The 14,900-nt window shown below is 41.8% G+C and overlaps 1 protein-coding gene across 1 annotated transcript; it reads right to left on the bottom strand.

Annotated features, from left to right (window-relative positions):
- Nucleotides 1–982: 982 nt before the first annotated feature.
- HPF1 (histone PARylation factor 1) lies at nucleotides 983–8,951 on the bottom strand. The gene is made up of 8 exons (XM_083520323.1): nucleotides 8,793–8,951; nucleotides 7,878–8,040; nucleotides 6,929–7,118; nucleotides 5,381–5,479; nucleotides 3,415–3,565; nucleotides 2,099–2,186; nucleotides 1,415–1,587; nucleotides 983–1,226 (listed from the first exon to the last, which is right to left on the bottom strand). Exons 1-8 carry the CDS (start codon nucleotides 8,916–8,918, stop codon nucleotides 1,095–1,097), a joined length of 1,122 nt encoding a protein of 373 aa, XP_083376449.1. The 5' UTR covers nucleotides 8,919–8,951; the 3' UTR covers nucleotides 983–1,094.
- Between the last annotated feature and the right edge of the window lie 5,949 nt (nucleotides 8,952–14,900).

The raw sequence follows: 14,900 nt of genomic DNA on the forward strand, positions 1-14,900 counted from the left end.
AGTATACAATCTGCCACCAGTAACTTTTGTTTGTTGGAAAGGTATGCTAAACAATTATTTACTTGCTGCTCTGCCAAAAATGGCTTTTAGTAGCATTTGCCATCTGTTGAAGAGGAGGTTTTGTTGGCTGGATCTCTCCCCACACCTGGCTTCCCCCAATTTTGTAGGTGTAAGCTTCTCGCCTTCTTCATTTGGCCTCAACAGAGACTTGGTTTTAAATTTAACTTTTTGTGAACCACTTGGGATAAGAGAGCAGAGTATAAAACATAAATAAAGGGCCAAAGAAAAAAGAACCACCAACCACCACCAACTTTGTTCTGGCACTAAAGAACAATTTTTCTCTCTACCTTTTTTTGCTTCCTCTGTGTGTGTGTTCCAAAGTCTGATGGCAGTGAGTTTCTTTTTTAATAGACATGAGTTGCTTCGAGATAGTAATTGTCTAAAAAAGTAGGATAACCATATTAAGTAAATACTTCATCAAATGTGAAAATGCAGGAATTTTGTTTATAGAATTGGTTTTGTTCTCTTGTCTGTAGCAAGCAAGTTTAACATATTTCTAACTCCTGGTTTGTTGTAAGTTTTCTTCCTCCTGAAAGACTGGCTTGATTGATCCCTAGCCTTTACGGCATGTTTGATGTCACCTCTGTAGTAGCCTAGTATTGCATATATAGCTTCTGACCGAGTTATTCAGAAGGCAGGTCCATGCCCACCTGCACTTGCTGAAGATGGGCTAGGAGTAACTGTGAAGGTAGTAGAAACTCTGCTGCTCAGGAAACATGGAAAGTAGGTTTTCACCTCCCACCACCCCAGAATTTTCCTCATAGTCCACTGTATTTTTTAAAACAGCTTTTCTGCCATTAGAAGGCCACCTCATGGTTTGCAACCCATTATGTTATAATATTACAGTGTATGGCAACGCAGAGTGCAAAATGAAAGTGGAAATATAATTTGGATCCCCACCCTGGTCAATAAGCTGCTAATCTTTAGCAAAACAAGTTTATTTATCTCACATAGAAACTACACCAGTTCAGTACAAAAAAACAAGAAAATACCCCGAAACAAGGCAACTCAATACTTCACTTAATGACACTATTTCATGCTGCAAGCTGGTCTACATTCTCTTCTTTCCTATTAGCTAAATGAGCTTCAATGATTTCTGCAAACAGATTCCTCTTCAGCAAGTTGTAAGCAAGAGGCAGCAGCTGGCCAACAATCTTGTGAAAATACTAGAAAAGATTAAAAGAACGCATTATCTCACTAAAATTGATATTACACACTCATACTGTTTTTCATGTCAAACATTTCCTCAGCTTCCTGTATAGTTAGTTTCATGAGCTGCTTGGTTGAGCTCATTTGTTCTTTCTGTTCATTCACAAAATGAATGAGTTTCTGCAGAGAAAATTATTTTACTTACATGTGACCCATAGCAGAAGAGGTCTATTCCCAGTTCATATCCCATTCCATAGTCACATTCATCATTAGCAAACTGAACAAAAGTTAGCATTTCCTGAATAGGGGCAAAGGCTTTCAGTCTCTGGTCATCATTGGGAGCATCTACAACGGCTTTACAGATTCTTTTGAGACCAGCTGCAGAGGAAAGTTCACATGAGAACTAAATTGGAACAAGTTTCCTTTATCATTCAGTTTTGTCTGTTTTACTGTATGTTGCCTAGGATTCCTCAGAATAACAGAGATTTCTCAATAAGAATATCAGTAATGGCAGACAGGTTGCTCATTAGTGATCACTACAGCTATGGAATTAAGACTCTGACACTCCCACTGGTGAAAGGGGTTGCTAAGCAAATTTTTGCCAGTTTCCCCTCCCTGCAGCCCTTGCCATGACCTCTCACATTGTTCTATAAGGTCACCCAAGGAGAGGAGAACCAGCAAAATTGACCTTTCCCTACTTCAAGCGGGAGCATCTCATGGGTGGAATTACAGTCAGGGAATACTCCTGCTACTAGGAGCAAAAGTCTGGATTCAACCTAACATATAAATATTCATTTTTCTTTCAAGACTTCAGTATCTAAATGCACTCTTACTAATAGCAAAATTCAATTTTCTTTTTCTAAGAACAGAAACACTAGAATTAAGTTACCATTTGTTTCAGGAAGCTCTCTGTACCCAACATCATTCTTATCTATGGGGACAACCAGACCAGCTCCATGAAATGTCTTGGTTACTACCTGTATTGAAAAGAGAAAGAGACAAATACATTTAAGCCTAGGCCTGTCAAACTACACGGAACCACATCTGAATTAAAATATTAATTCTTCATCTATTCAAAGACTTATTTTTCTAGAAGTATTTACATTTAACTGAATTATTAACCAGCCTTTAAAACCTTTTGTACCAAGTAGACAGCTCCCTACCTTTTTGTGCGACAGCAATGATTATAGAGCATTGCTCAGTGTTCCTTGCTGCTCATCCATGTAATCTTCTGGAGCACTAAGACAATCCATTGAAAACAGTGCTCCACCTCCTTCCTCTTGAAGTGGTGATTCCATTGGGAAAAGACAGAGAAGCCAGTTCCATTGGAGGTTACCACCACAAGGCACCTGCAATGTTTTGAATTGGCTGTTTCTCAAGGAATCCCCTCTCTGAGGCTGTTCAGCTGTTTCCTGATTAACTGGGGGGAAGGGGAATTTATAACTTGCTCCTGTCTTTCCCAAATTAAATTTAAGGTTTTTAAAGATAGAAATGTTCTGAAAATTCATAGTTCAATATGAACAGAATTTGCACCTGTCATTCCAAAACATAGACTGTTGCACAAGTAACTGGTATTCTGGTTGCTTAGGTAACACTTTTCCATCTATAGCCTATAGCTGGTGAACTTAGTTTAGTTACAGTTAACATATTTGGACAAACATGTCTGATATTCTAAATCCATGTTTTAGAATTAAGTCTTAATCTATGTCATTCCTGATTTGTTTGGTTTCTGGGTTGAGCTTGAGATACTTCCATCTATGTCCTCCATATTGTTTCTGCTTGTTCTGTTATTTAAGTTATTTGGATCTTTAAAGTATACATTAGTGGTGATCTCATGTTTTGCCATGAAGAGAGTGTTGATGCTGTAATTTATATAAAAGGCATTGCTGTCAGATGCCATTAAGAATATGTTTCTGTGCTCTGAACATAATTTATTATGGCTCCTAAAACTTTAAAAATACCTACATCCAAGCAATGCTTCGTATTTATAACTTTCAACAACAATCAAACTTTAAGCATATGTAAAGCAACTCAACATTTTCTCATAGTAAAAAGGTGATTAAAATATTGAGAATTTATTTCCTAGGATAAGTTACCTTGTAAACTTATAGAAAATTAACGCAAGCTGGCCTTGAGCAGGAAAAAAAAAGGAACGGGCCTATACATTAGAGTTCTTTATTAATCTAGAAAGAAATCAAGCCATACTTTCTTGTCTCTCTGTTTCATCTTCATGGTTTTTTGCTCAAGCGAGTAACCAAGTTCTTTTGCTGTTTTGGTTAGTTTTTCATCTATATCTTTCAGAATGCTGATTTTCTTTTTGTCCGTCAATTCCTTAAGCCTTTTGGACAAAAGTAATCTGAAACAAAAAGAAAACTTCGTGTTACATGTATCATCCACTTTTCTTTGTAGCAGGAATGGGGAACCTGGGACATGTTGTTGGGACTCCATTAGCTTAGGTTGATTATGAGGGATGAAGGGAGTTGGAGTCCAACAACATCTGGAGGGCCTCAGGTTCCCCAGCCCTGCTCTAGAATGATAAAAGCATGGAAAGTTTTCTTAAGTCTTCCAAAGAATCTAGCATGGATTTAATCAGCAAAGCAAAACACAGTAATGAATGAATGAATGAATGAATGAATGAATGTTTAACTATGACTTTTAACTAACTTTAGCTGTAAATATTCCAAAGGACTACTTTGGAGTCAGGCTTGGGGCTGAGAGATAGGCTTTTGAAATGATCACAAGTGCCTCCATGGGGAAGCAGCAATTAAGTGAGACTATAACCTCTCCCAAAATATTTTATTAAGTCTTGCTCACTGATTAAACAGCTGTATTTATGGATTACTAGCCACCACGTAATTACTTCATGTGGAAATGCTCACATGATCACTTTTAAAAGTAGTATCAATGTACAAAGATCACATCAAAATAGTCCCACAATCAGCCCTTTCAGTCGATGTGCCAGAATATGGATTATTCAATAGACTAGGTGTTGTTTTGTACTGTCACCCAAGGTAGAAGTTTCAACAAGCAAGTTGTCTCAACTCGAGAAACAGACAAAAACAACAGCTGCATGGGGAATCTTGATTTCAGTATTGTTTAGCTACTGGCTTTTTAACTAAGTTTACAATTTTGCTTCCGTTTTATTTTAGTCAAAAAGAAAAACACATTCAATATGTGCAAACTGAACAGGTCATAGTACATTAATCAACCCCTTTATTATGCATAATTTTCAATAAAACTACTGAACTGGATGGCTGAAAGTATTTCTGAGCTAACAACTGGAAATGCATAAAGTGTTTAGGAAGAGTAATGACTTGAAAATGATAACTCAAAGGCAGCCTCAAATATTGCTGTTGAAGCAGAAACTTGGCTATAAATGACGGCTATGTTATTTCCCACCACCACCCGCCCTAGACTGCTAAGAATCATAATATGAACAATATATACAGGGTATATAGAAAACTTTGATAGGAATTACCTTCTTGCTTTTTAAAGTGTTTAGGAAATTTTGCTAGCTTACAATAATCAGGAAAAAAATCAAGTGTAATGTTCACAAAAGCTGAAACACACAGCTATACAAGAGCAACTGGCAAGTAACTAACAGATACAAGATACTGTATCTAGTCATAAGTAAGCCTCATTGTATCATTGTGACTCATTCCCTAAGTAAGAATGTGTAGGTTCGCACACTAAATGTCACTGGAGTGCCCAAATTAGAAATTCTATGAACCAAACTAGGTAAGCCATGTGATTGGCCCCCCGCCATTTTTTTACAAAAACTGAAATGGAGCTTCCGGAGGACAAGTAGGTATACCAAAGCTTATGATACAGTAGCTAGGATATATTGCACCCCACACTAGTCTTGTGGCAAATGCAGGAGAATTTGTTCAGGAGGGCAAGAGGCACTTTAGACGGATCCAAGTAAATAGGTACCTTTTCCGTTCCATGAAGAAAATAGCTGTGGTGCAAGTTTTATTGGGAAATGGCTTGTGGGTAAATATCTGAACATATACAAACACTGCTCCAGTCAAATTTGCACTTACCCTGCAACTACATTTCAGTTTTTAAAAAACAACCAGCATAAACATAGAAATTGCTCTCCTGTCTCATCTAATTTGGTCCAGATTCATGTTTGCTTTTAATCCAGGAGTTGAAAAGTATTAAATCTTACTTTACAGCAGCAAATACATTGTCACCAACTTGAGAAATTGTGCAGCCCTTCTTGGCTTCATTTTCACCAACCCACACAGGCAGTTCATCCGGCATATCCCTAAAAATTCACATACAATGTCCTGAAGTTAAACATATTACAGTATTCTCTGTGGTGTTACAAAGAGAATCCAGATTGTTCCCAACCAAAAATAGTATTTTAAAAAGTGATACCATGAGTTCTTATGTTTCTCTGAGGATTGTTCAATAGCCTCTCAAATTTTCACTCTGTGAATAGGAAATTTAATTTCTTCATAACTTATACTTAAGATTTTCGACTGCTGTGACCCAGTCAAGACAGAGACATATTAGAATAGGCTTTAAAAGTGTACTGAATTTAAAAAAAAACTTCAAAAATTGACAATATTTTTAGCATGTTTAGCATGTTCATGCTGTAACCCTATACTTGTAAATCCTACTGTGATCAATGGTTCTTACTCCCCAATACTTGTGTTTAGGATCCTAGCCTTAAATCTATATACTGAAATTAAACAGTATATAGATTACGCTTAGGACCCTAAACACACTTACTGGGTGGGTTAAACACACTTATCCAATTTAAACAGTAAATCAAGAATTCAAACTTTCAGGTTGAAAATGGCCTTCCTGCCTATGCTTGCCATAAAAATTAATCAGCAAGTAAGTAAGATTTCTCAGGTGGTTTTCATTTGCCTAAATTAATGTATGGAGCCACCTGCTGGATAAATTTATTTCTTTAGTATGAATAAGTTCCCAAAGTTCCATATAAACAGTTTACAGATAATAATAATAATAATAATAATAATAATAATAATAATAATAATAATTCATTTATACTCCACCCATCTGTCTGGGCCTACCCAGCCACTCTGGGTGGCTCCCAACAGGATATTAAAAACACAATAAAACATCAAACATTAAAGACTTCCCTTCCTTCTCCTATGGGATGTTTTTGTATGGCAATATGAGACTACAGAAAACAAAACAAAAAAAATACTGTGAAAATCCCTGAAACGAGAAGTAATTGATTACAGAATACCAATAATCAAAAAATAAACTAGAATTAAACAAAGACTTTACGAGATGCCGGCTACAAAACTCGTTTCACTGAACTAATCACTTTCCTCAGAAGGAAATAAAGAAATTATAAGACTTCCCTTCCTTGTCCTATGGGATGCTTTTGCATGCCAACATGAGACTACAGGCTGATTACAAAATTTGGCATGAACATGAGAGCTTATGCAGACAAGATTGCTAGATGCAATATTTATAGGGAACTGCCTCCCCTGCCCAATTATATGGACAACACATTCTGATATCACTTTTCCACCTGTAGACACATACGGGTGAAAGATTATAATTAAAATGGCCACACACTGTGCTGGAATTGGTCCTTGGCCTCATATCCTATTCTGGGTAGAGCTACTTGAAAGTAATAATCAGCAGTGCCTAATGTATGTTTTAAGGCAATGACAGGAATAGAAGTGCTAGAATAAGTAAAATCTTTTTCCAAGGTAGATACATTACTTACCTAAAATATCCCATATGATACTGCATTTTGCTGTCTCCAGTAAGGATAGTCTGGAATTCAGGAGGATCATAAAAAAACCTCCAGTGAAGATTGAAGTTCACATCCGCTGATCTATTTGTCTTTTTATGTTTTTCAGCAAGAATGTCATATGGCCCAACTAGCTGAAGTCCAATGCTTGATTTAAGTGCATCTATGAAATGTATTTAAAAATTCATTTTAAAAATAGCACAAAAGCATAAAATATGCTGTTTTATGCTCCTGGAGAAAGATCTAAGCCAGAAAAGCCCTATTTAACTTTTAAAATGACTTTATTTAAAGAAGCTCTTCTTTGCCCCATATTAATGCAACTCTAATTGATGTGCATTTCTCCCTTCTCAGGTCAATAAATTGATGTTCCATCTACCTATAGAAGAGATGCATGCACAGTACACATTTCTAATCCTAAATAATGTTTCCTAAATAAATAAAATGAAGGGAAGGGGAGAGGAATAAAGACTCTCTAGCTCAAACTCTAGGCGGAGACAAAAACTTTTAATGCTTGGCCTATGTGTACAATTGTTGGTTGCTATAATATCTTCTTATCACAGTCCAATCCTAAACAAATAACACAGAAATATGTCCCACTAAAATCAACAGTTCCATCTTGTGCTTTTAGGATCAGAACACTAAATTGAGGACAATAACAATGTCCATGACCTGCGCCAACACTGGAAGGTTCATGGGAAAGTGTGACATTTTACATAGGTGTATGTCTGGGGAAACAGTTTGTAGACTAGGGTGGAAAAAAAAAGTTCACTGTAATTGGGGCACTGGATTTGACTTTTAAATCCAAGCAAAGAGGAAATGTGAGAACTTCTCTTTTTGCTTTTGTTGCCAAACCGTCTTATCACCAAAGATGCTATTTAAAACAACAACAACAACACAGAAAAATCGGGTTTCCGGAACCCACCACATGGCTTGTCAGGATCCAGCTCCTCACAAAACTTCCAGAAACAATAGAAGTCTTCGGGCATCTGGAGCCGGTAGCAGCTTTCCACCTCTTGGCGTACATGGCCAGGGACGTCTGCTTCGCCAGAGCACCGCCTCTTCTTGACCTCCTTCCCCTTTTCACACTAGTACCAGTGGACAGCAGATCAATTTTAATCCCACAGCCAGCCTGGGAAGAAGCAAGCTCACACTCTCATGCTTTAGGAAGTTTTTTATGTTTGATGTTTTATTTTAACTATTTGATGTTTTATTTTAATTATTTTGTTGGGAGCTGCCCAGAGTGGCTGGGGAAACCCAGCCAGATGGGCGGGGTATAAATATTATTAATATTATTAGGAGCGCACTGGGAAGGAAGGGGCCTAAGAGGAAGGGGATATGAATCCAGAGCTTGGTGTTTTGACCTCCCATAGAATAATAGCTGTCAACTTTTCCCTTTTCTTGCGAGGAATCCTATTCGGAATAAGGGGAATTTCCCTTAAAAAAAAGGAAAACGTTGACAGCTATGCATAGAATTGTGGAGCTGGAAGGGACCCTGAGGATCATCTAGTCCAACCCCCTGCAGGGCAGGAATAAGCAGCTGTCCCATACAGGGACCGAACCTGGAACCTTGGGAGGACGCTCTTCTAGGGGCATCCCTGGGCGGGGGTCCCCATCTCTGCCAGGCTCAGCGGAAGGCGCTGAGGGGGGCGCCCGGCGACACCTCCCGCCCCCGTCGCCTCCTGAGGCGCCTCAGGGAGGGAGACGCGCTCCTCGTCGCGGAGCGAAACCCGCCCCGCCTGGAAGAGGAGCCGGGCGGCACAAAGGGGGCTGGTCCCCGCCGGCGCCGCCACCCGGTTCTCCCGCGTTATGTGCGCGTCTATCGGGCCTGTCGACCTACCTGCTCCTGCGCAGCCGCCGCTCCGGGCCTCCTCTTCCCGCCTCCAGTCATTTCGCCGCCCGACGCCGCAACATCCCGCCGTTTGCCGCCGTGAGGCTTCTCGAGGCCCCGGCCCCGTGACGTCATCGCGCAAAGGCCTCTGGGTCTGCCGAAGGGCGCGCGGGTGGCGGGAGGCGGGGGAGAATTTAAGCGCCGCGCGCGCGGAGGTTCTCCCCCTCCCTTTGCTGCGCGAGACTGAGTGTAAATTTACCTGCATTTGGGAGGGTTGCCCCCTCCCCCTCGCGTGGCTCCTGCCTTTCTTCCTTTCTTCTGCACACACGTCCATTGCAGCATAAGCAGCTGCAAGGCGAGCTTGGGGTATTTTTTTTTTTTTTTTTTTGCAAGAGGCGCGCGAGCCTGGTCAGCTCTCGGATACGGCAGCGAGGAACGGGGGCTGCAGTTCGGCGCTTGCTTTTTACTCGGGTGTAAGCAGCCCTGAACTGAAGGGGACTTGCTTCAGAGGAAATGCAGGACCGGGCTGGGATCTCAGAGCGCGCGCTAGCTAGGCAAGGAAATCAAATCACCCTGGTATATATGTTGTGAACCGCCCCGAGATCTGCGGGTGAAGCGCGGTATACAGATTTTAACAACAGCTAACCCTGCAGTCCTACCAGTGCCGGATTTACGTATAAGCTAAACAAGCTATAACTTAGGGTCCCACCCTCTTGGGGGCCCCCAAAAAAACTAAAGGGAAAAAACACCTGGATGTACATTTCCAAAATATAAGATAAAAAGCAAATAAAAGAAAACCTAGATACAGCAACAGTGGCAAATGGCTTTAGATACCTATTAGGTCCATAAATTACCATATAGTCAACACAAAAAACAGCGACAATTTGTTGTTGACAAAGGACAGCTGGACATATAAAGGGTGGTGCTGTAGTCTACCACAGAGCCTAGGGCTTGCTGATTAGAAGGTCGGCAGTTCGAATCCCTGCTATGGGGTGAACTCCTGTTGCTCGGTCCCTGCTCCTGCCCACCTAGCAGTTCAAAAGCACATCAAAGTGCAAGTGGATAAATAGGTACCGCTCCGGCGGGAAGGTAAACGGCATTTCCGTGCACTGCTCTGGTTCGCCAGAAGCGGCTTAGTGATGCTGGCCACATGACCCGGAAGCTGTACGCTGGCTCCCTCGGCCAATAAAGCGAGATGAGCGCTGCAACCCCAGAGTCGACCACGACTGGACCTAACGGTCAGGGGTCCCTTTACCTTCAGTAGCTTAGGGCCTCATCAAACCTACGGTAAATCTGGCCCTGAGCCCTACACGTAAGCCATTAATCACTACGAAGAACTGGGAGCAGAGAGTAACAATACGCAGTTGGGATTTATTGCTGTTTTCCCCAAAAAGTTGTATTTCAGATGGAGAAACGTAGGTGTTGAAATGTGCTCAGAAAAGAGTAGTAATGAAAGCAGTCAGATGCTCCTTGACAAAACATTCTGCCTCTGGGCTGGAATCCCATACCCACTTAAGTAGGACCCATTTAATTCAGGGGGTTGTGCTTCTGGATAGACATGCAGAGTTTTGCGCTGTCAGGGTTCCGACATGCAGCATAAGCCTCTGCACGTTTACGCAGAACAGTACTGTGTTCCATGGAGGCTATTTCCCTAGTAAATATGTTTAGGAGCCCTGGACTATATTGACAATTTAACTTCCCTGAAATTTGGAGTGGGTGGTGTCCACATTTTACCCCCTGTAGATAAGATTATGCTGTTGCCTGTGTGTTCATAAATATCTATACGTACTTAAAATAGTACTAGTACTTCTCTTTGCCACAAGAGGGAAGCATTGTAATTATTGTAGGGAAACTACTTGATGTAGACAAGCTGACTGAACTCAACGGCTCCAGTATTGATGATACTGCACCATGGTTTGAGATAGTGATGACCTTAGATGTGCTGTTAGATGTAAGCATTAAACCCAGCTCATTTCTGTCTATTCAGTTTTATTTATAATCCTGCATCTACTTTCCTGTAAGTCAGCCCAGTGAACTCAATAGGATTTACTTCTGAGTTGACATGTAGTATTACGCCGCAAATCTAAACTGAGGTGGGGGTGGGAATTTTATGCATTTATATAGTCATTGTTTAATTGTATAAGGGCCTGAAAAGTGCTCTGTTGTAATTCTCACATCTTTTGTTTTTTAATGAATATCTGTCTGGTCACCGGGCATCTATAGAACAAGCAAATGCCATTTATTTTTTACATTTACATTCCATGTGGCTACCACTGCTATTTTGCAGAGAGGATTTTTTTATATATACCTAATATAAAACACACAGAGAGGATCATCAATATATTTTCACAGCATTGCTTTAATTCCGTGCAGTACTTGTATTCCAGCAAAATGAAATGAAAGCAAGAAAGGCTATTGTTATGGAAAATAACTGTTTCCAGGAAGCTGGTAAATGAAGAGTGCTGCAACAGACCTGCAAAGGCATACTATACATTTGCTGAGTCACCACACCGCTATGCTGCCCGGTCATTTTGGCCTTCTGCCCAGGACTTTTCTATGCGGTTCTGCAAGGTAGACAGTGTGTAAGGGTTTGATGAAGGAAGAAGAAATATTAGTGAGGGATGAGAAGCTAGGTTCTTATACTGTCTTGAGAGGAAAATGTTTGCGGTCCTTTCCCTTTTGAAATGTGGAAATTCTTCACATTATTATTTATTGTGGGGGAAAGCTGTTAATGGAGAGGGGGAGGTTAGAGAAAGGTTCACACTTCTGTGTTTTAGCTTCTTTACGCAGCAATCCTAAGGCATGTGGGAGGGGAATCCAAGACTTGTTGAATTAACCCAAAGCCTCTCCTGTCAAATCTAAAGTCTTCTGAATGAGTCTTTTATCATCAAGGTTCATACATATTCAGCACTAAAATTCAGGACAGCTCAATACAGACTTGTGGTATTAACAGGAACTCTGTGCCAAGGTGTGGACCTCAAGAATAGGCTCTTTTTTTTTTCTTCGCTGTGGAGAGAAGCATTAAGAAATAGTTAATTGTATAAAGAATCATCCATGTGAAACCAAATAACTCAGATGAGACAGGGTGTAGGAATAAGGCTTTTAATTAGCATGAGGCACATTATCAGCCGCATGACTCCTATTAATGATAATAGGAGTTAAGTAGCTTAAACATTGTGGGCTAATACCCTCCAAGGCATTAACTCCTAGTGTGTAATATGGACTTCTGAGGCTGTAAAGAAGACAGGTTGTTTGCTGTAGCAGTTGTGTGGAATGTCATCGACTGGCAAATATTTCTCATATTACTTCTAGCATACCTGGAAAGCAGAGCCATAGCAATGGGGGGTGGGGGTGGGGACACGACTAGCTGGGTTTTTTACCGCAAGTGAAGCCTCCAGAGGACTGCCGTTGAGGCTCCCATCCTGTGTCTGCAAATGCATGTGGGGTCTGTGTGCCAAACTGACTCTTTGACCCAGGTGAAATAAAGCCTAGTTTTGCCCCTGCTGGGAAGTCTCCCATGTGACAGTCTCACATTTGAGCATTAACCCTCCTATGCTAATGTGCAGCTACTACTCCCTTGACAGAACAATGAACTGCCAACAGGATTCTTAAGTCTTAAAGTTCATAGGTCAGTCAGAAAACTATTCACACATTACACTGGTTCAGGGATTAAAAGACCTTAAGTTTAAGACAGAGGTTTTCAACCTTCTTGAGTCCATGGATCCCTTGACCAACTACCTTCTTTCCGTGGCACCCCTGTGGGTCTCAGCAGCCCAGTTATGTCACCCCTTGCCTGCAGTGCTGGCAGCCCCCCACCCTTTTCCGAACATCCTCCTCTCCTGTCCTGTCTCCTTGGGAGTCCTCTGAGCAACCGCAGCTGCCACCCCTGGTCTCTGAGCTGCCCTACCAGCCCCAAAGATAGGGGTCTCATCACACTGCCCCACAAGGGCCTGAGAAGCACCCCCTGGCCAGCCCTAGAGGCACCATTCATCTGAGGAGCTTGTAACAAGGGCTGCTGCAACAAACAGCTGTGCAAGCCTCTGGGAGGTAGAAATGCAAGAGGGCATCGGAGGAGGGAGGGAAGGAAAGAGGGACAGAGGTCAGTGTTGTCCGCAGCTCCCCTGACCACCATTCAAGGCACCCCAGGGTGCCACGGTACACTGGCTGAAAACCACTGGTTTAAGAGAAGAGTTTAGAGGCTTAAACCTTCATGCATACAGAAAAAGCATGGAAAATGTGAGCCAAGGCACTCAACAGCTGTGTAATATAAGCAGCAAACACATTCTATAGTCTTGCGTACTGGACTCACAACTTGGCTCCCGTGCAGCCACACTTTTCATATTATTTCTAGTTTGTTGTTACTGTTATTTGTCCAATAGCTCAGAAAGGGCAAACAACTAAGCAAACAACGTTGTTTAGTTTGGAGAGAGCGGCTACAGCTTGTTTTTACATATGAGATACTTTTGCATGTTTTATAGTGGGTGTTTTTATTGTCCTTGAGCCTTATTGTGAAATCTATCTGAGAAGCATAATAGGAACTGATTCATGAACGAAATGAATAATAGTATAAAGCTGCGGGAGAGGGACTAGAATGCAGCCCAGTGCTGGTATCGCAGACCAATCAATGAACATGGCAGAAATATTGAAAGAGATGTGGAGCAAGTCATTAGAGGAAGTGAGCCAAACCAGAAACTGCAAATCATGAGAAGTTGTGGGCAGCTCTTCTCTCAGGCATGTGCATGGGCACACACAGCATCATACTGCATGCAGATAAGCAGTGAGTGATAACAATGTGCTCAAATGTGTACAGATATGCAGCAGCACATGCTCCTGTGCATATTTGTGGTGCGCTCCCACACATACAGTGGTACCCCGCAAGACGAACGCCTCGCGAGACGAAAAACTCGCAAAACGAAAGGTTTTTTCGTTTTCGAGTTGCCTTGCAAGACGAATTTCCCTATGGGCTTGCTTCGCAAAACGAAGCTTGCCCCGGGGACAGCAGGTCTTCTCTTTTGAAGCAAGGGGTGGCGGGGAGAAGCGATCTTCTCCCCGCAGTCCCAGGTCCGGGGACAGCGGGAAGCACTTCCCGCTGCCCCCGGACCTCTTTTGAAGCAAGGGGCGGTGGGGAGATCGCGACTGTCCCCGGACCTGGTCTGAAGGCGGTTTCCCTAGGAACGCATTAATTGATTTTCAATGCATTCCTATGGGAAACCGTGCATCACAAGACGAAAAAACCGCAAGACGAAGAGACTTGCGGAACGAATTAATTTCGTCTTGCGAGGCACCACTGTAATTGCATGTGATGTGCCTCAGTGCTTGTTGTGTGCAGTGTGTTGCTGTGATGTGCAGGAGCACGTGACATAGAGGAGCATGCCACAGGTCTGAGAGAAAAACCAGGTTCTGAAACCAAGGTTTTATCCTGGCTTGTTCTCAATAGCCATAGATCAAACAGGGAAACTGATTAGTTTGAAAGCAAAAGTGAAAACCTTCAGTTTCTGGTGTGTCAAATAGAGGGGAGGGAGGAATGTGTGGCCTTGAGTTTGCTTTGCTAAGCCTTATTCACATAGCAAGAAACTGTTGCATCCTGTTACGCCAGAACTAAACCTATGTGTTTGGAGACTCCCATACCCTTCAAACTACAGCAGGGGTGAGGAACATTTTATGTCAAAGGCCATAGTCCCTCAGATAATCTGCCAGGGACCGGATGCCAGCAGGTCCTGAGTCTCAGTCTCTCTCTCTCTCTCTCCCCACCCTTTTCCTCCTCCTTGTTGCCATATTAAATTAGGAAGAGGTTGCAGGTTGCTCTGCAACTACAGGAACAGTTCCAACAGATGGTATAATTATTTAGTAGCATTAGCAAACAATACTATTACCAGTTTTAAAGTTGAGCTGCAGTGCGCACCTATCGCTTAAAAGGAACCGTACTTTGGATGGATGGATTTAAAGTCAATCCTGCCTTGAAAAAGTTGTCATGGAAACCTCAGATAACTGGCACCCAGTGTGAGCAATAACACATTCTGATGACTCAGAGCCACTTTTAGGATAAGGACTACTTGGATTCCTTTGTGATGCAGAATTATTTGATTTGAGGACATCTATCCTGGGGTGAAATTATGA

This window comes from Podarcis liolepis (genome assembly GCF_965112155.1).
Source record: "Podarcis liolepis genome assembly, chromosome: 9".
NCBI classification, from domain to species: domain Eukaryota; kingdom Metazoa; phylum Chordata; class Lepidosauria; order Squamata; family Lacertidae; genus Podarcis; species Podarcis liolepis.